The 24311-nt window shown below is 43.4% G+C and overlaps 1 protein-coding gene across 1 annotated transcript in view; it reads left to right on the top strand.

The window, feature by feature from the left end:
- Positions 1–23889, top strand: part of LOC122926346 (collagen alpha-1(IV) chain-like) — an 875364-nt gene extending 851475 nt beyond the window's left edge. Inside the window, exons 75-96 of the mRNA XM_044277721.1 lie at positions 4203–4232; positions 4609–4638; positions 4777–4818; positions 6034–6063; positions 6863–6892; positions 7031–7078; positions 8270–8299; positions 9015–9044; positions 9424–9453; positions 9592–9633; positions 10821–10850; positions 11655–11684; positions 11828–11875; positions 13090–13119; positions 14296–14325; positions 14705–14734; positions 14873–14920; positions 16141–16170; positions 21927–21956; positions 22335–22364; positions 22503–22544; positions 23737–23889. Of these exons, the coding sequence (XP_044133656.1) occupies positions 4203–4232; positions 4609–4638; positions 4777–4818; positions 6034–6063; positions 6863–6892; positions 7031–7078; positions 8270–8299; positions 9015–9044; positions 9424–9453; positions 9592–9633; positions 10821–10850; positions 11655–11684; positions 11828–11875; positions 13090–13119; positions 14296–14325; positions 14705–14734; positions 14873–14920; positions 16141–16170; positions 21927–21956; positions 22335–22364; positions 22503–22544; positions 23737–23804 (788 nt within the window). The 3' untranslated portion in view covers positions 23805–23889. The remainder of the gene's footprint in view (positions 1–4202; positions 4233–4608; positions 4639–4776; positions 4819–6033; positions 6064–6862; positions 6893–7030; positions 7079–8269; positions 8300–9014; positions 9045–9423; positions 9454–9591; positions 9634–10820; positions 10851–11654; positions 11685–11827; positions 11876–13089; positions 13120–14295; positions 14326–14704; positions 14735–14872; positions 14921–16140; positions 16171–21926; positions 21957–22334; positions 22365–22502; positions 22545–23736) is intronic.
- The last annotated feature ends 422 nt before the right edge of the window (positions 23890–24311 follow it).

The following is a 24311-nucleotide window of genomic DNA, read 5'->3' as shown; positions in this document are numbered from 1 at the left end:
GTGACAGCTTTTTATCTATCTAGCTAGCAATCTATCCATCATAGAGATTGGTGTAATAGCACCAGCACATTTTGAATTAGTGTTGAGCAAATTGAAGTCCATTAAGTGGACTTTGATATGAATTTTAGGAAATATTCGATTTCACACATGCTTCATGGTAGAAAATCGATTTTCCCTGACTGGCTTTAAAAACTTAAAATCAAACTTACATCCTTTATTTGAGCATGAAGCGTCGGGTGCTCTATTAAAAGGAGAGACCTCCAGTACTCCGACAGGTGTTGGAGAGTTTCCTCGGTGCCACAGAAGTCTCTTGGCCCCTCCTGCAGATCTACAACTAGCTAGTAGAGTTGAGCAAACACCTGGATGTTTGGATTCGAGAAGTTCGGCCGAACTTCCCGGAAATGTTCGGGTTCGGGATCTGAACTCGACCCGAACTTCGCCCCGAACCCGAACCCCATTGAAGTCAATGGGGACCCGAACTTTTCGGCACTAAAAAGGCTGTAAAACAGCCCAGGAAAGGGCAAGAGGGCTGCAAAAGGCAGCAAAATGCAGGTAAATCCCTTGCAAACATATGTGGATAGGGAAATGACTAAAAATAAAAATAAAAAAAATAAAAATTAACCAATATCAATTGGAGAGAGGTCCCATAGCAGAGAATCAGGCTTCATGTCATAGCAGAGAATCAGGCTTCATGTCATAGCAGAGAATCAGGCTTCACGTCACCCACCACTGGAACAGGCCATTGTCAGATATTTATGCCTCGGCACCTAGACAGAGGAGAGAGGTCCCATTGCAGAGAATCAGGCTTCACGTCACCCACCACTGGAACAGACCAATGTCAGATATTTAGGCCCCGGCACCCAGACAGAGGAGAGAGGTCCCATAGCAGAGAATCAGGCTTCATGTCATAGCAGAGAATCAGGCTTCACGTCACCCACCACTGGAACAGGCCACTGTCAGATATTTAGGCCCCGGCACCCAGACAGAGGAGAGAGGTCCCATAGCAGAGAATCAGGCTTCATGTCATAGCAGAGAATCAGGCTTCATGTCATAGCAGAGAATCAGGAATCATGTCATGGCAGAGAATCAGGATTCATGTCATAGCAGAGAATCAGGCTTTATGTCATAGCAGAGAATCAGGCTTCACGTCACCCACCACTGGAACAGGCCATTGTCAGATATTTAGGCCCCGGCACCCAGACAGAGGAGAGAGGTCCCATTGCAGAGAATAAGGCTTCATGTCACCCACCACTGGAACAGGCCACTGTCAGATATTTAGGCCCCGGCACCCAGACAGAGGAGAGAGGCCCCATAACAGAGAATCAGGCTTCATGTCATAGCAGAGAATCAGGCTTCACGTCACCCACCACTGGAACAGGCCACTGTCAGATATTTAGGCCCCGGCACCCAGACAGAGGAGAGAGGTCCCATAGCAGAAATTCAGGCTTCATGTCATAGCAGAGAATCAGGCTTAATGTCACCCACCACTGGAACAGGCCACTGTCAGATATTTAGGCCCCAGCACCCAGACAGAGGAGAGAGGTCCCATTGCAGAGAATCAGGTTTCATGTCACCCACCACTGGAACAGGCCACTGTCAGATATTTAGGCCCCGGCACCCAGACAGAGGAGAGAGGCCCCATAACAGAGAATCAGGCTTCATGTCATAGCAGAGAATCAGGCTTCACGTCACCCACCACTGGAACAGGCCACTGTCAGATATTTAGGCCCCGGCACCCAGACAGAGGAGAGGTTCATTCAACTTTGGGTTGCCCCGCAATATAATGGTAAAACTAAAAAAAAGAGGATTGAATGAAGTGCCCTGGAGTACAAGAATATATTGTTAAGGGGAGGTAGTTATAAATGTCTAATCTGCACAAGGGATGGACAGGTCCTGTGGGATCCATGCCTGGTTCATTTTTATGAACGTCAGCTTGTCCACATTGGCTGTGGATAGGCAGCTGCGTTTGTCTGTAATGACGCCCCCTGCTGTGCTGAATACACGTTCAGACAAAACACTGGCCGCCGGGCAGGCCAGCACCTCCAAGGCATAAAAGGCTAGCTCTGGCCACGTGAACAATTTGGAGACCCAGAAGTTGAATGGGGCCGAACCATCAGTCAGTACGTGGAGGGGTGTGCACACGTACTGTTCCACATGTTAGTAAAATGCTGCCTCCTGCTAACACGTTCCGTATCAGGTGGTAGTGCAGTTAGCTGTGGCGTGGTAACAAAACTTTTCCACATCTCTGCCATGCTAACCCTACCCTCAGAGGAGCTGGCCGTGACACAGCTGCGTTGGCGACCTCTTGCTCCTACTCTGCCTTCGCCTTGGGCTTCCACATGTTCCCCTGTGACATTTGGGAATGCTCTCAGTAGCACGTCTACCAACGTGCGCTTGTACTCGCGCATCTTCCTATCATGCTCCAGTGTAGGAAGAAAGGTGGGCACATTGTCTTTGTACCAGGGATCCAGCAGGGTGGCAACACAGTAGTCCACACACGTTAAAATGTGGGCAACTCTGCTGTCGTTGCGCAGGCACTGCAGCATGTAGTCGCTCATGTCGTGCCAGGCTGCCCAGAGGTATGGACAAGCTGTCCTCTGTGGGAGGCGTATCGTCATCGTCCTCCGTTTCCCCCCAGCCACGCACCAGTGATGGGCCCAAGCTGCGTTAGGTGCCACCCCGCTGTGAACATGCTTCATCCTCATCCTCCCCCTCCACCTCCTCCTCATCCTAGTCCTCCTCGTCCTCCAGTAGTGGGCCCTGTCTGGCCACATTTGTACCTGGCCTCTGTTGTTGCAAAAAATCTCCCTCTGAGTCACTTCTAAGAGAATGGCCTGAAAGTGCTAAAAATGACCCCTCTTCCTCCTCCTCCTCCTGGGCCACCTCCTCTTCCATCATCACCCTAAGTGTTTTCTCAAGGAGACATAGAAGTGGTATTGTAACACTGATAACGGCGTCATTGCCACTGGCCATGTTGGTGGAGTACTCGAAACAGCGGTACAGCAGTAACCACAGATTTAGCTGAGTATAAATTGTAGGCCTAGTATTTAGGCCCTGGATGACAGGTATACGTTTACGGACAGAATTAGACTTGTAGATGCACGGTAGCGTGTGAAGTTATTGAGGATGACCCTATCAGCACCTTCAATGTAATATACCCTTTTATGGATAGATTTAAACTTGGCCTGCTACAGCAGAAACCACTGATTTAGGGTATTGCTCATTTGGGAATTGTATTTCAACCCAGAAAAAATATATATTCTTTGCCAGACAGCAGACAGTATTACAATTGGCTAGCCACAGCTGAAACACCAGTTTTTGGGTACTGCTATTTTGCAATTGTATTTCACCCCTCAATAAAATAGCAAGCACAGCCAAGCCCCTGATGAAGGATATAGCAAAAAAAAAAAACACACTATTGATGGTTAAATGTACTTGGTGGCAGATTGTGCTGGCGCACCACAAGACAGAGAATGGCCGCCGATCACCCCAAATAAAGAAGTGACAGAAAAACACTCTGGGTAGCCTAAAAACAGTGAGCAATTAAATAGCAGAGGTTGAATGATTACAGCTGTAGATCGATCACTTCATTAAGTGTTTTTGAAGAGTAAATCACTGCCTAATCTCGGCCCTAACAGCAGCAGCTGCATCATATCCCTACACTGATCAGAGCAGAGTGACGTGCGGCGCTACGTGACTCCAGCTTAAATAGAGGCTGGGTCATATGCTGCACTGGCCAATCACAGCCATGCCAATAGTAGGCATGGCTGTGATGGCCTCTTGGGGCAAGTAGTATGACGCGTGTTGATTGGCTGCTTTTCAAAAAGTGCCAAGAAAGCGCTGAACACCGAACCCGAACCCGGACTTTAACGAAAATGTTCGGGTTCGGGTTCGCTCATCCCTACTTGCTAGGTCTAGCATTGAGGATGCATCATCAGACTAATCTTCAGGTTCTAAACAAATAGCGGAGGAGCAGCAGACAGGGGGCAGGGACCCCCAGTGTGCTTAGCATATTGTGCGGCCAGATTTTTTTTTTGCTAAAAAAGTCGGAATGACTCTATCTCTGATTTAAATATTATCTATGCATCTATCTATCCATCTATCTATCTATCTATCTATCTATCTATCTACCTACCTAATGCAGGTTTCAAAATCAATTTAAAATCTTCAGACAATGACCAATAAAACGTGTTTTCTTTCAGATATAAAGGGAGGAATTCCGGGCCCGACAGGTAAAGTCTATATGTTCTGCCACCTTCACCCGTTGACAGGAGAATGAGTTGACATTGCACTGAGGTAGACGCTGGGGTCCTTTACAGCTTTTATTGAAAGGATCCGAGTAAAACTATAACAAGAAAATAACAATGCTTACTATGCGGTGACTATATACATATTATAGTATATATGACAAAGCATAACAAAGAACATAAGTAATATGCAAACACATCAAAATACATATAGGGATGGAAAACATATAGGCGGCGTGTGGAGGATGAGGGTAAGATGTAGTTCTATTCAGTTTTCCAGTGTAATGTAAAAAAAATTGCATGCTTCCAAATCCGTTTTGAATCTCCAGTCGGTGGCCAACAAAACCTGTTTATATTTCAGATATAAAAGGAGGAACTCCAGGGTCAACAGGTAAAGTATATAAATATATAGGTCGTGTATGTAAATGATTGGTGAGATTTACATGCAGTAATCTGCCTGACTGCATAAAGTTCTGTTAACAGGACATATGTCCACATAATACTAATACCTTTCTTTATTTAATAATAGGTAGCTGCTCATTTGGTGGAAATCAGCCGGTGAAAGGACTTGGTAAGTTTAAAAAAAAAAAAAAAAACAATGCTGTGAACATTAATGAATGCAACACCATAACTACATCTTTTCAGAGTTAAAGATTGGCGGGCTCTAAGAGGTGGAAAAGGCTTGGATGTGTGGTTTGAAGGGCAGAGCAGAATCAGAGCTTACTACAAGACAACTGACTTGTAGGACCAAGCAGAGCATGGAGCCATTGACTGAGTTAGATGGGGGAAAGAAATTATTTTTTCTCCATGATAAATACTGTTTTCACTTGGCCCCAGGAGACAGACAGGCCAGTGATGCCAAGGAACGAGAGAGTGGGTAACATAAAGAAGAGGTCCTGGAGTTGGAGAAGGCCAGAGTAATGTAATTTTCTTGGCAGTTAGCAGATCGTTGGTGAATTTGGTTAGGGCAGTTTCAGTTGAGTGGTAGGGTTGGAAGCCAGACTGTAGCTGTTAAAAAAGGGAGCAAGAAAAGAGGTGGGAGGACAATTCAAAATAGACAACATGTTGTTCAAGTACTTTTGAGATAAGTGTTACTATTTGTTAATGCTTACAAAGAAAAACACTGGGTCAGAGGCCTATTGAGGAGTTGCACTCTGTTATTGTCTGATGATTGTGTTGCTCGTTTTTCAGTTTTTCTTTTTTTGTATCTGTCTACCTATCCTTCTATATTATTTCTGCTAACCTCCCTAAACATCCAGGGAGCTCCAGAAAACGGAGAGACCTTCCGTACTCCCACCGGTGTTGGAGAATTTCCTGGGTGTGACAGAAGTCTCTTGGGACCTTCTGCAGATCAACTGCTAGATAGATCTGGCACTGAGGCTGCATCATCAAACACAGACCAATGTTCAAACACATAGTTGAAGAGCAGAAAAGGGGCCAGGGACCCCCAGTGTGCTGAGCATGTTGTACACCCACCGTTTTCAGACAAAGTTAACAAGTTTGATCGAAATCTCTTAGCAAAGTATGATCTATCTATCTATCTATCTATCTATCTATCTAACTATCCATCTATCATCTCTATTATTAAGATTAACTGAAGATTCCGGAGATGATGAAGTTATCTGTACTATTTGTTCTCTTGACTTTAAATGAAAAGGAGACCAATATCAGATGGAAAAATATAATTATATTCAGTATTGCAGTGCACTATAAAAAAAAACAGGCATGTTTGAAAACCAGTTTTGACTCTCCAGTTGGTGGCCATTAAAATCAGTTTTTCTTTTAGATATAAAGGGAGGAACTCCAGGGTCAACAGGTAACATATATAAATATATATGTCATATATGTACATGATTTGTGAGCTTTACTTGCAATACCCTGCCTGACCAATGGGAGTGCTTTTAACTGGACCTACACCCACATAATAATAACACTTTAGTATTGGATAATACAAGGTAGAATTAAAGCTTACACCAAGGCAGCTGACTCGTGTGACCAGGAAGAGCATGTAGCAATTGACTGTGATAGGTCTGCTGGGGGCTGAGGTGGGGGGAGCTAAATTCTGTTTTCACTGTATTTTGTAAAGCCAAGGGATGAGAGTGTGTAATAAAGTGAGGTTTCAACTGTGTCAAACTCAGAAGACAGGTCCAGGAGGAGGAGGAGGATGCTGAAGTAATGTCATTTGTCTTGGCAGTTAGCAGACCGTTGGTGAATTTGGTCAAGGCAGTTTCATTTGAGTGGTAGGGTCGGAAGCCAGACTGTAACCGGTGAAAAAGGGAGTGACATGAGAGGTGGGTAGACAATTCAAAGTGGACATGTTTCTCAAGTAGTTTTGAGGAAAACAGGAGTAGGGATATGGAGTGACAGCTATTTATCTATCTAGCTATCAATCTATCCTTCACAGAGATTGGTGTTAATAGCACCAGCACATTCTGAATTAGTGTTGAGCGAATTGAAGTCCATTAAGTGGACTTTGATATGAACTTCAGGGAATATTTGATTTGACCCCTGCTTCATGGTAGAAAATCGATAAAAAATAAATAAAAATATTTGCATGCTTCAAAATCCGTTTTGAATCTCCAGTCGGTGGCCAACAAAACCTGTTTATATTTCAGATATAAATGGAGGAACTCCAGGGTCAACAGTTAAAGTATATAAATATATAGGTCATGTATGTAAATGATTGGTGTGATTTAAATGCAGTACTCTGTCTGACTGCATGGAGTGATGTTACCAGGACATATGTCCACATAATACTAATACCTTTCTTTATTTAATAATAGGTGGCTGGTCCTATCAATTTGGTGGAAATCAGCCGGTGAATGGACTTGGTAAGTTTAAAAAAAGAAAAAAAAAACAATGCTGTGAACATTAATGAATGCAACACCATAAATACATCTTTTCAGAGTTAAAGATTAGTGGGCTCCAAGCAGCTGGAAAAGGCTTGGATGTGAGCTTTGAAGGGCAGAGCAGGATCAGAGCTTACTACAAGACAACTGACTTGTGGGACCAAGCAGAGCACGGAGCCATTGACTGAGTTAGATGGGGGAAAGAAATTATTTTTTCACCATTATAAATATTGTTTTCACTTGGCCCCAGGAGACAGACAGGTCAGTAATGCCAAGGAACGAGAGAGTGGGTAACATAAAGAAGAGGTCCTGGAGATGGAGAAGGCCAGAGTAATGTAATTTTCTTGGCAGTTAGCAGATCGTTGGTAAATTTGGTTAGGGCAGTTTCAGTTAAGTGGTATGGTTGGAAGCCAAACTGTAGCTGTTAAAAAAGGGAGCAAGAAAAGAGGTGGGAGGACAATTCAATACGGACAACATGTTGTTCAAGTACTTTTGAGATAAGTCTTACTATTTGTTGCTTCTTACACAGAAAAACACTGGGTTAGAGGCCTATTGAGGAGTTGCACTCTTTTATTGTCTGATGATTGTGTTGCTCGCTTTTCAGTTTTTCTTTTTTTGTATCTGTCTACCTATCTTTCTATATCATTTTGCCAACCTCCTGAACATCCAGGGAGCTCCAGAAAAAGGGGAGACCTCCAGTACTCCCACAGGTGTTGGAAAATTTCCTGGGTGTGACAGAAGTCTCTTGGGACCTTCTGCAGATCAACTGCTAGATAGGTCTGGCACTGAGGCTGCATTATCAAATACAGACTCAGGTTCAAACACATAGTTGAGGAGCACAAAAGGGGCCAGGGACCCCCAGTGTGCTGAGCATGTTGTACACCCACCATTTCCAGACAAAGTTAACAAGTTTTATCTAAATCTCTTAGCAAAGTATGATCTATCTATCTATCCATCTATCATCTCTGTTATTGAGATTAACTGAAGATTCCGGAGATGATGAAGTTATCTGTTCTATTTGTTCTCTTGACTTTAAATGAAAAGGAGACCAATATCAGATGGAAAAATATCATTATATTCAGTATTGCAGTGTATTATAAAACAAAACAGGCATGTTTGAAAACCAGTTTTGACTCTCCAGTCGGTGGCCAATAAAATCTGTTTTTCTTTTAGATATAAAGGGAGGAACTCCAGGGTCAACAGTTAACATATATAAATATATATGTCATATATGTAAATGATTTGTGAGCTTTACTTGCAGTACTCTGCCTGACCAATAGGAGTGCTGTTAACTGGACCTGCACCCACATAGTAATAACACTTTAGTATTGGTTAATACAAGGTAGAATCAAAGCTTACACCAAGGCAGCTGACTTGTGTGACCAGAAAAAGCATGTAGCCATTGACTGTAATAGGTCTGTTGCGGGCTGAGGTAGGGAGAAGCTAAATTCTGTTTTCACTGTATTTTGTAAAGCCAAGGGATGAGAGTGTATAACAAAGTGAGGTTTCAACTGTGTCAAACTCAGAAGACAGGTCCAGGAGGAAGAGGCTGGAGTAATGTCATTTGTCTTGGCATTTAGCAGACCATTGGTGAATTTGGTCAAGGCAGTTTCATTTGAGTGGTAGGGTAGGAAGCCAGACTGTAACCAGTGAAAAAGGGAGTGAGATGAGAGGTGGGAAGACAATTCAAAATGGACATGTTGCTCAAGTAGTTTTGAGGAAAACAGGAGTAGGGATTTGGGGTGACATTTTTGATCTATCTAGCTAGCAATCTATCCATCACAGAGATTGGTGTTAATAGCACCAGCACATTGTGAATTAGTGTTGAGTGAATTGAAGTCCATTAAGTAGACTTTCATATGAATATTAGGAAATATTCGATTTGGTCCCTGCTTCATGGTCACGTGTTTTCTTTCAGCTATAAAGGGAGGAATTCCGGGCTCGACAGGTAAAGTCTATATGTTCTGCCACCTTCACCCGTTGACAGGAGAATGAGTTGACATTGCACTGAGGTAGACGCTGGGGTCCTTTACAGCTTTTATTGAAAGGATCCGAATAAAACTATAACCAGAAAATAACAATGCTTACTATGAGGTGAATATATACATATTATAGTATACATGACAAAGCATAACAAAGAACATAAGTAATATGCAAACACATCAAAATACATATAGGGATGGAAAACATATAGGCGGCGTGTGGAGGATGAGGGTAAGATGTAGTTCTCTTCAGTTTTCCAGTGTAATATAAAAAACAAAATTGCATGCTTCAAAATCCGTTTTGAATCTCCAGTCGGTGGCCAACAAAACCTGTTTATATTTCAGATATAAAAGGAGGAACTCCAGGGTCAACAGGTAAAGTATATAAATATATGGGTCATGTATGTAAATGATTGGTGAGATTTACATGCAGTACTCTGCCTGACTGCATAAAGTTCTGTTAACAGGACATATGTCCACATAATACTAATACCTTTCTTTATTTAATAATAGGTAGCTGGTCATTTGGTGGAAATCAGCCGGTGAATGGACTTGGTAAGTTTAAAAAAAAAAAAAACAATGCTGTGAACATTAATGAACGCAACACCATAAATACATCTTTTCAGAGTTAAAGATTGGCGGGCTCCAGGAGGTGGAAAAGGCTTGGATGTGTGGTTTGAAGGGCAGAGCAGAATCAGAGCTTATTACAAGACAACTGACTTGTGGGACCAAGCAGAGCATGGAGCCATTGACTGAGTTAGATGGGGGAAAGAAATTATTTTCTCCATGATAAATACTGTTTTCACTTGGCCCCAGGAGACAGACAGGTCAGTAATGACAAGAAACGAGAGAGTGTGTAACATGAAGAAGAGGTCCGGGAGTTGGAGAAGGCCAGAGTAATGTAATTTTCTTGGCAGTTAGCAGATCGTTGGTAAATTTGGTTAGGGCAGTTTCAGTTGAGTGGTAGGGTTGAAAGCCAAACTGTAGCTGTTAAAAAAAGGGAGCAAGAAATGAGGTGGGAGGACAATTCAAAATGGACAACATGTTGTTCAAGTACTTTTGAGATAAGTGTTACTATTTGTTGCTGCTTACAAAGAAAAACACTGGGTCAGAGGCCTATTAAGGAGTTGCACTCTGTTATTGTCTGATGATTGTGTTGCTCGTTTTTCCGGGTTTTTTTTGTATCTGCCTACCTATCGTTCTAAACCATTTTGCCAACCTCCCTGAACATCTAGGGAGCTCCAGAAAAAGGGGAGACCTTCAGTACTTTCACAGGTGTTGGAGAATTTCTTGGGTGTGACAGATGTCTCTTGGGACCTTCTGCAGATCAAATGTTAGCTAGGTCTGGCACTGAGGCTGCATCATCAAACACAGACCCAGGTTCAAACACATAGTGGAGGAGCCGAAAAGGGGCAAGGGACCCACATTGTGCTGAGCATGTTGTTTACCCACCATTTCCAGACAAAGTTAACAAGTTTTATCTAAATCTCTTAGCAAAGTATGATCTATCTATCTATCTATCCATCTATCATCTCTATTATTAAGATTAACTGAAGATTCCGGAGATGATGAAGTTATCTGTACTATTTGTTCTCTTGACTTTAAATGAAAAGGAGACCAATATCAGATGGAAAAATATAATTATATTCAGTATTGCAGTGTATTATTAAACAAATCAGGCATGTTTGAAAACCAGTTTTGACTCTCCAGTTGGTGGCCAATAAAATCTGTTTTTCTTTTAGATATAAAGGGAGGAACTCCAGGGTCAACAGGTAACATATATAAATATATATGTCATATATGTACATGATTTGTGAGCTTTACTTGCAATACCCTGCCTGACTAATGGGAGTGCTGTTAACTGGACCTACACCCACATAATAATAACACTTTAGTATTGGATAATACAAGGTAGAATTAAAGCTTAAACAAAGGCAGCTGACTTGTGTGACCAGGAAGAGCATGTAGCAATTGACTGTGATAGGTCTGTTGGGGGCTGAGGTGGGGGGAAGCTAAATTCTGTTTTCACTGTATTTTGTAAAGCCAAGGGATGAGAGTGTGTAACAAAGTGAGGTTTCAACTGTTTCAAACTCAGAAGACAGGTCCAGGAGGAGGAGGAGGAGGAGGAGGCTGGAGTAATGTCATTTGTCTTGGCAGTTAGCAGACCGTTGGTGATTTTGGTCAAGGCAGTTTCAATTGAGTGGTAGGGTCGGAAGCCAGACTGTAACCGGTGAAAAAGCGAGTGAGATGAGAGGTGGGAAGACAATTCAAAGTGGACATGTTGCTTAATTAGTTTTGAGGAAAACAGGAGTAGGGATATGGAGTGACAGCTAATTATCTATCTAGCTATCAATCTATCCATCACAGAGATTGGTGTTAATAGCACCAGCACATTCTGAATTAGTGTTGAGCTAATTGAAGTCCATTAAGTGGACTTTATTATGAATTTCAGGGAATATTCGATTTGACCCCTGCTTCATGGTAGAAAATCGATTTTAAAAAAAATAATATTTGCATGCTTCAAAATCCCTTTTGAATCTCCAGTCGGTGGCCAACAAAACCTGTTTATATTTCAGATATAAATAGAGGAACTCCTGGGTCAACAGGTAAAGTATATAAATATATAGGTCATGTATGTAAATGATTGGTGTGATTTACATGCAGTACTCTGCCTGACTGCATGGAGTGATGTTACCAGGACATACCGTATGTCCACATAATACTAATACCTTTCTTTATTTAATAATAGGTGGCTGGTCCTATATATTTGGTGGAAATCAGCCGGTGAATGGACTTGGTAAGGTTAAAAAAAGAAAAAAAAACAATGCTGTGAACATTAATGAATGCAACACCATAAATACATCTTTTCAGAGTTAAAGATTAGTGGGCTGCAAGCAGCTGGAAATGGCTTGGATGTGAGCTTTGAAGGGCAGAGCAGGATCAGAGCTTACTACAAGACAACTGACTTGTGGGACCAAGCAGAGCACGGAGCCATTGACTGAGTTTGATGGGGGAAAGAAATTATTTTTTCTCCATGATAAATATTGTTTTCACTTGGCCCCAGGAGACAGACAGGTCAGTAATGCCAAGGAACGAGAGAGTGGGTAACATAAAGAAGAGGTCCTGGAGTTGGAGAAGGCCAGAGTAATGTAATTTTCTTGGCAGTTAGATCGTTGGTGAATTTGGTTAGGGCAGTTTCAGTTAAGTGGTAGGGTTGGAAGCCAAACTGTAGCTGTTAAAAAAGGGAGCAAGAAAAGAGGTGGGAGGACAATTTAATAAGGACAACATGTTGTTCAAGTACTTTTGAGATAAGTGTTACTGTTTGTTGCTTCTTACACAGAAAAACACTGGGTTAGAGGCCTATTGAGGATTTGCACTCTTTTATTGTCTGATGATTGTGTTGCTCGCTTTTCAGTTTTTCTTTTTTTGTATATGTCTACCTATCTTTCTATATCATTTTGCAAACCTCCCTGAACATCCAGGGTGCTCCAGAAAAAGGGGAGACCTCCAGTACTCCCACAGGTGTTGGAGAATTTCCTGGGTGTGACAGAAGTCTCTTGGGACCTTCTGCAGATCAACTGCTAGATAGGTCTGGCACTGAGGCTGCATCATCAAATACAGACTCAGGTTCAAACACATAGTTGAGGAGCACAAAAGGGGCCAGGGACCCCCATTGTGCTGAGCATGTTGTACACCCACCATTTCCAGACAAAGTTAACAAGTTTTATCTAAATCTCTTAGCAAAGTATGATCTATCTATCTATCTATCTATCTATCTATCTATCTATATCCATCTATCATCTCTGCTATTGAGATTAACTGAAGATTCCGGAGATAATGAAGTTATCTGTACTATTTGTTCTCTTGACTTTAAATAAAAAGGAGACCAATATCAGATGGAAAAATATAATTATATTCAGTATTGCAGTGTATTATAAAACAATTCAGGCATGTTTGAAAACCAGTTTTGACTCTCCAGTCGGTGGCCAATAAAATCTGTTTTTCTTTTAGATATAAAGGGAGGAACTCCAGGGTCAACAGTTAACATATATAAATATATATGTCATATATGTAAATGATTTGTAAGCTTTACTTGCAGTACCCTGCCTTACCAATAGAAGTGCTGTTAACTGGACCTACACCCACATAATAATAACACTTTAGTATTGGTTAATACGAGGTAGAATTAAAGCTTACACCAAGGCAGCTGACTTGTGTGACCAGAAAAAGCATGTAGTCATTGACTGTGATAGTTCTGTTGCGTGCTGAGGTGGGGGGAAGCTAAATTCTGTTTTTTTACTGTATTTTGTAAAGACAAGGGATGAGAGTGTATAACAAAGTGACGTTTCAACTGTGTCAAACTCAGAAGACCGGTCCAGGAGGAAGAGGCTGGAGTAATGTACTTTTTCTTGGCAGTTAGCAGACCATTGGTGAATTTGGTCAAGGCAGTTTCAGTTGAGTGTTAGGGTAGGAAGCCAGACTGTAACCAGTGAAAAAAGGAGTGAGATGAAAGGTGGGAAGACAATTCAAAGTGGACATGTTGCCCAAGTAGTTTTGAGGAAAACAGGAGTAGAGATATGGGGTGACATTTTTGATCTATCTAGCTAGCAATCTATCCATCACAGAGATTGGTGTTAATAGCACCAGCATATTCTGAATTAGTGTTGAGCTAATTGAAGTCCATTAAGTGGACTTTCATATGAATTTTAGGGAATATTCGATTTGGTCCCTGCTTCATGGTAGAAAATCGATTTTCCCTGACAGGCTGTAAAAACTTAAAATCAAACTTACATCCTTTATTTGAGCACGAAGCGTAAGCTGCTCCAGTAAAAGGGGAGACCTCCAGTACTCCTACAGGTGTTTGAGAATTTCCTGGTTGCCACAGAAGTCTCTTGGCCCCTCCTGTAGATCTACAACTAGCTAGGTCTATCGTTGAGGCTGCATCATCAGACTAAGCTTCAGGTTCTAAACACATAGCGGAGCAGCAGTAGACAGGGGGCAGGGACCGCCAATGTGCTTAGCATGTTGTGCACCCACATTTTCCTGACAGCTTTGCTAAAAAACTCGGAATAACTCTATCTCTAAATTTAAATATTATCTATCCTTCTATCTATCTATCTATCTATCTATCTATCTATCTATCTATCTACCTAATGCAGGTTTTAAAATCAATTTAAAATCTTCAGACAGTGACCAATAAAACGTGTTTTCTTTCAGATATAAAGGGAGGAATTCCGGGACCGACAGGTAAAGTCTATATGTTCTGCCACCTTCACCCGTTGACAGGAGAATGAGTTGACATTGCACTGAGGTAGACGCTGGGGTCCTTTACAGCTTTTATTAAAAGGATCAGAGTAAAACTATAACAAGAAAATAACAATGCTTACTATGAGGTGAATATATACATATTATAGTATACATGACAAAGCATAACAAAGAACATATGTAATATACAAACACATATAAATACATATGGGGATGGATAACAATATAGGCGGTGTGTGGAGGATGAGGGTAAGATGTAGTTCGATTCAGTTTTCCAGTGTAATATTAAAAAAAATTTGCATGCTTCAAAATCTGTTTTGAATCTCCAGTCGGTGGCCAACAAAACCTGTTTATATTTCAGATATAAATGGAGGAACTCCAGGGTCAACAGGTAAAGTATATAAATATATAGGTCATGTATGTAAATGATTGGTAAGATTTACATGCAGTACTCTGCCTGACTGCATGGAGTGATGTTACCAGGACATATGTCCACATAATACTAATACCTTTCTTTATTTAATAATAGGTGGCTGGTCTTATCAATTTGGTGGAAATCAGCCGGTGAATGGACTTGGTAAGTTTAAAAAATGAAAAAAAAAAAACAATTCTGTGAACATTAATGAATGCAACACCATAAATACATCTTTTCAGAGTTAAAGATTGGCGTGCTGCAGGAGGTGGAAAAGGCTTGGATGTGAGCTTTGAAGGGCAGAGCAGAATCAGTGCTTACCACAAGACAACTGACTTGTGGGACCAAGCAGAGCATGGAGCCATTGACTGAGTTAGATGGGGGAAAGAAATTATTTTTTCTCTATGATAAATACTGTTTTCACTTGGCCCCAGGAGACAGACAGGTCAGTGATGCCAAGGAACGAGAGAGTGTGTAACATAAAGAAGAGGTCCTAGAGTTGGAGAAGGCCAGAGTAATGTAATTTTCTTGGCAGTTAGCAGATCATTAGTGAATTTGGTTATTGCAGTTTCAGTTAAGTGGTATGGTTGGAAGCCAAACTGTAGCTGTTAAAAAAGGGAGCAAGAAAAGAGGTGGGAGGACAATTCAAAATGGACAACATGTTGTTCAAGTACTTTTGAGATAAGTGTTACTATTTGTTGCTGCTTACAAAGAAAAACACTGGGTCAGAGGCATATAGAGGAGTTGCACTCTTTTATTGTCTGATGATTGTGTTGCTTGTTTTTCAGTTTTTCTTTTTTTGTATCTGTCTACCTATCTTTTTATATCATTTTGCCAACCTCCCTGAACATCAGGGAGCTCCAGAAAAAGGGGAGACCTTCAGTACTCCCACAGGTGATGGAGATTTTCCTGGGGGTGACAGAAGTCTCTTGGGACCTTCTGCAGATCAACTGCTAGATAGTTCTGGCACTGAGGCTGCATCATCAAACACAGACTCAGGTTCAAACACATAGTTTAGGAGCAGAAAAGGGGCCAGGGACCCCCAGTGTGCTGATCATGTTGTACACCCACCATTTCCAGACAAAGTTAACAAGTTTGATCTAAATCTCTTAGCAAAGTATGATCTATCTATCTATCTATCTATCTATCTATCTATCTATCTATCCATCTATCATCTCTATTATTTAGATTAACTGAAGATTCCGGAGATGATGAAGTTATCTGTACTATTTGTTCTCTTGACTTTAAATAAAAAGGAGACCAATATCAGATGGAAAAATATAATTATATTCAGTATTGCAGTGTATTATAAAACAAAACAGGCATGTTTAAAAACCAGTTTTGACTCTCCAGTCGGTGGCCAATAAAATCTGTTTTTCTTTTAGATATGAGGGGAGGAACTCCAGGGTCAACAGGTAACATATATAAATATATATGTCATATATGTACATGATTTGTGAGCTTTACTTGCAATACCCTGCCTGACTAATGGGAGTGCTGTTAACTGGACCTGCACCCAATCAGGCTTCATGTCATAGCAGAGAATTAGGCTTCATGTCATAGCAGAGAATCAGGCTTCATGTCATAGCAGAGAATCAGGCTTCACGTCACCCACCACTGGAACAGGCCATTGACAGATATTCATGCCCCGGCACCCAGACAGAGGAGAGAGGTCCCATTGCAGAGAATCAGGCTTCACTTCACCCACCACTGGAACAGGCCATTGTCAGATATTTAGGCCCCGGCACCCAGACAGAGGAGAGAGGTCCCATAGCAGAGAATCAGGCTTCATGTCATAGCAGAGAATCAGGCTTCATGTCATAGCAGAGATTAAGGATTCATGTCATAGCAGAGAATCAGGCTTCATGTCATAGCAGAGAATCAGGCTTCACGTCATAGCAGAGATTAAGGATTCATGTCATAGCAGAGAATCAGGCTTCATGTCATAGCAGAGAATCAGGCTTCACGTCACCCACCACTGGAACAGGCCATTGTCAGATATTTAGGCCCCGGCACCCAGACAGAGGAGAGAGGTCCCATTGCAGAGAATCAGGTTTCATGTCACCCACCACTGGAACAGGCCACTGTTAGATATTTAGGCCCCGGCACCCAGACAGAGGAGAGAGGTCCCATAGCAGAGAATCAGGCTTCATGTCATAGCAGAGAAACAGGCTTAATGTCACCCACCACTGGAACAGGCCACTGTCAGATATTTAGGCCCCAGCACCCAGACAGAGGAGAGAGGTCCCATTGCAGAGAATCAGGCTTCATGTCACCCACCACTGGAACAGGCCACTGTCAGATATTAGGCCCCGGCACCCAGACAGAGGAGCGGTTCATTAAACTTTGGGTTGCCCCGCAATATAATGGTAAAATTAAAAAAAGAGGATTATATGAAGTGTCCTGGAGTACAAGAATATATTGTTAAGGGGAGGTAGTTATAAATGTCTAATCTGCACAAGGGATGGACAGGTCCTGTGGGATCCATGCCTGGTTCATTTTTATGAATGTCAGCTTGTCCACATTGGCTGTGGATAGGCGGCTGCGTTTGTCTGTAATGATGCCCCCTGCCGTGCTGAATACACGTTCAGACAAAACGCTGGCCGCCGGGCAGGCCAGCACCTCCAAGGCATAAAAGGCTAGCTCTGGCCACGTGGACAATTTGGAGACCCAGAAGTTGAATGGGGCCGAACCATCAGTCAGTACGTGGAGGGGTGTGCACACGTACTGTTCCACCATGTTAGTGAAATGCTGCCTCCTGCTAACACGTTCCGTATCAGGTGGTGGTGCAGTTAGCTGTGGCGTGGTGACAAAACTTTTCCACATCTCTGCCATGCTAACCCTGCCCTCAGAGGAGCTGGCCGTGACACAGCTGCGTTGGCGACCTCTTGCTCCTCCTCTGCCTTCGCCTTGGGCTTCCACTTGTTCCCCTGTGACATTTGGGAATGCTTTCAGTAGCGCGTCTACCAACGTGAGCTTGTACTCGCGCATCTTCCTATCACGCTCCAGTGCAGGAAGTAAGGTGGGCACATTGTCTTTGTACCAGGGATCCAGCAGGGTGGCAACCCAGTAGTCCGCACACGTTAAAATGTGGGCAACTCTGCTGTCATTGCGCAGGCACTGCAGCATGTAGTCGCTCATGTGTGCCAGGCTGCCCAGAGGTATGGACAAGCTGTCCTCTGTGGGAGGCGTATCGTCATCGTCCTCCATTTCCCCCCAGCCACGCACCAGTGATGGGCCCAAGCTGCGTTGGGTGCCACCCCGCTGTGAACATAGTTCATCCTCCTCCACCTCCTCCTCATCCTCGTCCTCCTCGTCCTCCAGTAGTGGGCCCTGTCTGGCCACATTTGTACCTGGCCTCTGCTGTTGCAAAAAACCTCCCTCTGAGTCACTTCTAAGAGACTGGCCTGAAAGTGCTAAAAATGACCCCTCTTCCTCCTCCTCCTGGGCCACCTCCACTTCCATCATCGCCCTAAGTGTTTTCTCAAGGAGACATAGAAGTGGTATTGTAACGCTGATAACGGCGTCATCGCCACTGGCCATGTTGGTGGAGTACTCGAAACAGCGCAACAGGGCACACAGGTCTCGCATGGAGGCCCAGTCATTGGTGGTGTAGTGGTGCTGTTCCACAGTGCGACTCACCCGTGCGTGCTGCAGCTGAAACTCCACTATGGCCTGCTGCTGATCGCACAGTCTGTCCAGCATGTGCAAGGTGGAGTTCCACCTGATGGGCATGTCGCATATGAGGGGGTGTGCGGAAAGGCCGAAGTTACGCTGTAGCGTAGACAGGCGAGCAGCGGCAGGATGTGAACGCCGGAAGCGCGCACACACGGCCCGCACTTTATGCAGCAGCTCTGACATGTCGGGGTAGTTGTGAATGAACTTCTGCACTACCAAATTCAGCACATGTGCCAGGCAAGGGATGTGCGTCAAACTGGCTAGTCCCAGAGCTGCAACGAGATTTCGCCCATTATCGCACACCACCAGGCCGGGCTTGAGGCTCACCGGCAGCAACCACTCGTCGGTCTGTTGTTAAATACCCCGCCACAACTCATGCGTGGTGTGGGGCCTGTCCCCCAAACATATGAGTTTCAGAATGGCCTGCTGACGTTTACCCCGGGCTGTGCTGAAGTTGGTGGTGAAGGTGTGTGGCTGACTGGATGAGCAGGTGGAAGAAGAGGAGGAGGAAGCCGAGTAGGAGGAGGAGGCTACAGGAGGCAAAGAATGTTGCCCTGCGATCCTTGGCGGCGATAGGACGTCCGCCAAACAGCTCTCCGCCTGGGGCCCAGCCGCCACTACATTTACCCAGTGTGCAGTTAGGGAGATATAGCGTCCCTGGCCGTGCTTACTAGTCCACGTATCTGTGGTTAGGTGGACCTTGCCACAGATGGCGTTGCGCAGTGCACACTTGATTTTATCGGATACTTGGTTGTGCAGGGAAGGCACGGCTCTCTTGGAGAAGTAGTGGCGGCTGGGAACAACATACTGTGGGACAGCAAGTGACATGAGCTGTTTGAAGCTGTCTGTGTCCACCAGCCTGAATGACAGCATTTCATAGGCCAGTAGTTTAGAAATGCTGGCATTCAGGCAAGGGATCGAGGGTGGCTAGGTGGAAATTTACGCTTTCTCTCAAATGTTTGTGAGATGGAGAGCTGAACGCTGCCGTGTGACATGGTGGAGATGCTTGGCGATGGAGGTGGTGGTGTTGGTGGTACATCCTCTGTTTGCTGGGCGGCAGGTGCCAACGTTCCTCCAGAGGCGGAGGAAGAGACCGAGGCAGCAGCAGAAGAGGTAGCAGGGGGAGCCTGAGTGAGTTCCTTGTTTTTAAGGTGTTTACTCCACTGCAGTTCATGCTTTGCATGCAGGTGCCTGGTCATGCAGGTTGTGCTAAGGTTCAGAACGTTAATGCCTCGCTTCAGGCTCTGATGGCACAGTGTGCAAACTATTCGGGTCTTGTCGTCAGCACATTTTTTAAAGAACTGCCACGCCAGGGAACTCCTTGAAGCTGCCTTTGGGGTGCTCGGTCCCAGATGGCGGTGGCCAGTGCTTTTGCCCACTGCTCCCTCTTTTGCTACGCTGTTGGCTCGGTCTCACCACTGCCTCTTCCTCCGAACTGTGAAGGTCAGTGGCACGACCTTCATTCCATGTGGGGTCTAGGACCTCATCGTCCCCTGCATCGTCTTCCACCCAGTCTTCCTCCATGACCTCCTGTTCAGTCTGCACACTGCAGAAAGACGCAGCAGTTGGCACCTGTGTTTCATCATCAGAGACGTGCTGAGGTGGTATTCCCATGTCCTCATCATCAAGAAACATAAGTGGTTGTGTGTCAGTGCATTCTATGTCTTCCACCGCTGGGAAGGGCTAGGTGGATGCCCTTGGGAAACCCTGCCAGCAGAGTCTTCAAACAGCATAAGAGACTGCTGCATAAGTTGAGGCTCAGACAGTTTCCCTGATATGCATCGGGGTAATGTGACAGACTGATGGGCTTGGTTTTCAGGCGCCATCTGTGCGCTTTCTGCAGAAGACTGGGTGGGAGATAATTTGAACGTGCTGGATCCACTGTCGGCCACCCAATTGACTAATGCCTGTACCTGCTCAGGCCTTACCATCCTTAAAACAGCATTGGGCCCCACCAAATATCGCTGTAAATTCTGGCGTCTACTCGGACCTGAGGTAGTTGGTACACTAGGACGTGTGGCTGTGGCAGAACGGCCACGTCCTCTCCCAGCACCAGAGGGTCCACTAACACCACCACGACCATGTCCGCGACCCTTACTAGATGTTTTCCTCATTGTTACCGTTCACCACAATAAGAAAAAAAAAATTTGGCGGAATGTTTTGAATTCAAATTCAGGCCTTTTTTTACAGGCACCTAACACTATCTGGCTATCTATTTAGGTACCGTATTACACTAATACAGGCACAGCAGTAACCACAGATTTAGCTGAGTATAAATTGTAGGCCTAGTATTTAGGCCCTGGATGACAGGTATACGTTTACGGACAGAATTAGACTTGGAGATGCACGGTAGCGTGTGAAGTTATTAAGGATGACCCTATCATCACCTTCAATGTAATATACCCTTTTATGGATAGATTTAAACTTGGCCTGCTACAGCAGAAACCAATGATTTAGGGAATTGCTCATTTGGGAATTGTATTTCAACCCAGAAAAAATATATATCCTTTGCCAGACAGCAGACAGTATTACAATTGGCTAGCCACAGCTGAAACACCAGATTTTGGGTACTGCTATTTTGGCAATTGTATTTCACCCCTCAATAAAATAGCAAGCACAGTCAAGCCGCTGATGAAGGATATAGCAAAAAAAAAGAAACACACTATTGATGGTTAAATGTACTTGGTGGCAGCTTGTGCTGGCGCACCACAAGACACAAAATGGCCGCCGATCACCCCAGAAAAAAGTGACAGAAAAATGCTCTGGGTAGCCTAAAAACAGTGAGCAATTAAATAGCAGAGGTTGAATGATTTACAGCTGTAGATCGATCACTTCATTAAGTGTTTTTGAAGAGTAAATCACTGCCTAATCTGGCCCTAACAGCAGCAGCTGCATCCTATCCCTACACTGGTCAGAGCAGAGTGACGTGCGGCGCTACATGACTCCAGCTTAAATAGAGGCTGGGTCACATGCTGCACTGGCCAATCACAGCCATGCCAATAGTAGGCATGGCTGTGATGGCCTCTTGGGGCAAGTAGTATGACGCTTGTTGATTGGCTGCTTTGCAGCCTTTCAAAAAGCGCCAAGAAAGCGCCGAACACCGAACCCGGACTTTTACGAAAATGTTCAGGTTCGGGTCCGTGTCACGAACACCCCAAAATTCGGTACGAACCCGAACTATACAGTTCGGGTTCGCTCATCACTACTTGCTAGGTCTAGCGTTGAGGATGCATCATCAGACTAATCTTCAGGTTCTAAACACATAGCGGAGGAGCAGTAAACAGGGGGCAGGGACCCCCAGTGTGCTTAGCATATTGTGCGGCCAGATTTTTCTGACAGCTTTGCTAAAAAAGTCGGAATGACTCTATCTCTGATTTAAATATTATCTATGCATCTATCTATCGATCTTTCTATCTATCTATCTACCTAATGCAGGTTTCAAAATCAATTTAAAATCTTCAGACAATGACCAATAAAACGTGTTTTCTTTCAGATATAAAGGGAGGAATTCCGGGCCCGACAGGTAAAGTCTATATGTTCTGCCACCTTCACCCGTTGACAGGAGAATGAGTTGACATTGCACTGAGGTAGACGCTGGGGTCCTTTACAGCTTTTATTGAAAGGATCCGAGTAAAACTATAACAAGAAAATAACAATGCTTACTATGAGGTGAATATATACATATTATAGTATACATGACAAAGCATAACAAAGAACATATGTAATATGCAAACACATCGAAATACATATAGGGATGGAAAACATATAGGCGGCGTGTGGAGGATGAGGGTAAGATGTAGTTCTATTCAGTTTTCCAGTGTAATATAAAAAAAAAATTGCATGCTTCAAAATCTGTTTTGAATCTCCAGTCGGTGGCCAACAAAACCTGTTTATATTTCAGATATAAAAGGAGGAACTCCAGGGTCAACAGGTAAAGTATATAAATATATAGGTCATGTATGTAAATGATTGGTGAGATTTACATGCAGTACTCTGCCTGACTGCATAAAGTTCTGTTAACAGGATATATGTCCACATAATACTAATACCTTTCTTTATTTAATAATAGGTAGTTGGTCATTTGGTGGAAATCAGCCGGTGAATGGACTTGGTAAGTTTAAAAAAAAAAAAAACAATGCTGTGAACATTAATGAATGCAACACCATAAATACATCTTTTCAGAGTTAAAGATTGGCCGGCTCCAAGAGGTGGAAAAGGCTTGGATGTGTGGTTTGAAGGGCAGAGCAGAATCAGAGCTTACTACAAGACAACTGACTTGTGGGACCAAGCAGAGCATGGAGCCATTGACTGAGTTAGATAGGGGGAAAGAAATCATTTTTTCTCCATGATAAATACTGTTTTCACTTGGCCCCAGGAGACAGACAGGCCAGTGATACCAAGGAACGAGAGAGTGTGTAACATAAAGAAGATGTCCGGGAGTTGGAGAAGGCCAGAGTAATGTAATTTTCTTGGCAGTTAGCAGATCGTTGGTAAATTTGGTTAGGGCAGTTTCAGTTGAGTGGTAGGGTTGGAAGCCAAACTGTAGCTGTTAAAAAAGGGAGCAAGAAAAGAGGTGGGAGGACAATTCAAAATGGACAACATGTTGTTCAAGTACTTTTGAGATAAGTGTTACTATTTGTTGCTGCTTACAAAGAAAAACACTGGGTCAGAGGACTATTAAGGAGTTGCACTCTGTTATTGTCTGATGATTGTGTTGCTCGTTTTTCAGGTGTTTTTTTTTGTATCTGTCTACCTATCTTTCTGTAACATTTTGCCAACCTCCCTGAACATCCAGGGAGCTCCAGAAAAAGGGGAGACCTCCATTACTCCCACAGGTGTTGGAGAATTTCTTGGGTGTGACAGAAGTATCTTGGGACCTTCTGCAGATCAACTGCTAGCTAGGTCTGGCACTGAGGCTGCATCATCAAACACAGACCCAGGTTCAAACACATAGTGGAGGAGCAGAAAAGGGGCCAGGAACCCCCATTGTGCTGAGCATGTTGTTTACCCACCATTTCCAGACAAAGTTAACAAGTTTGATCTAAATCTCTAAGCAAAGTATGATCTATCTATCTATCTTATCCATCTAAGATATCTATTATTAAGATTAACTGAAGATTCCGGAGATGATGAAGTTATTTGTACTATTTGTTCTCTTGACTTTAAATGAAAAGGAGACCAATATCAGATGGAAAAATATAATTATATTCAGTATTGCAGTGTATTATAAAACAAAACAGGCATGTTTGAAAACCAGTTTTGACTCTCCAGTTGGTGGCCAATAAAATCTGTTTTTCTTTTAGATATAAAGGGAGGAACTCCAGGGTCAACAGGTAACATATATAAATATATATGTCATATATGTACATGATTTGTGAGCTTTACTTGCAATACCCTGCCTGACCAATGGGAGTGCTGTTAACTGGACCTACACCCACATAATAATAACACTTTAGTATTGGTTAATACAATGTAGAATTAAAGCTTACACCAAGGCAGTTGACTCGTGAGACCAGGAAGAGCATGTAGCAATTGACTGTGATAGGTCTGTTGGGGGCTGAGGTGGGGGGAAGCTAAATTCTGTTTTCACTGTATTTTGTAAAGCCAAGGGATGAGAGTGTGAAACAAAGTGAGGTTCCAACTGTGTCAAATTTAGACTGGTCCAGGAGGAGGAGGAGGATGCTGGAGTAATGTCATTTGTCTTGGCAGTTAGCAGACCGTTGGTGAATTTGGTCAAGGCAGTTTCAGTTGAGTGGTAGGGTCGGAAGCCAGACTGTTTTCGGTGAAAAAGGGAGTGAGATGAGAGGTGGGAAGACAATTCAAAGTGGACATGTTGCTCAAGTAGTTTTGAGGAAAACAGGAGTAGGGATATGGGGTG

This window comes from Bufo gargarizans, chromosome 2, assembly GCF_014858855.1.
Source record: "Bufo gargarizans isolate SCDJY-AF-19 chromosome 2, ASM1485885v1, whole genome shotgun sequence".
Lineage (NCBI taxonomy): Eukaryota > Metazoa > Chordata > Amphibia > Anura > Bufonidae > Bufo > Bufo gargarizans.
The sequence above is the reverse complement of the archived record's forward strand: the minus strand, read 5'-3'. Positions and strand labels throughout refer to the sequence as shown.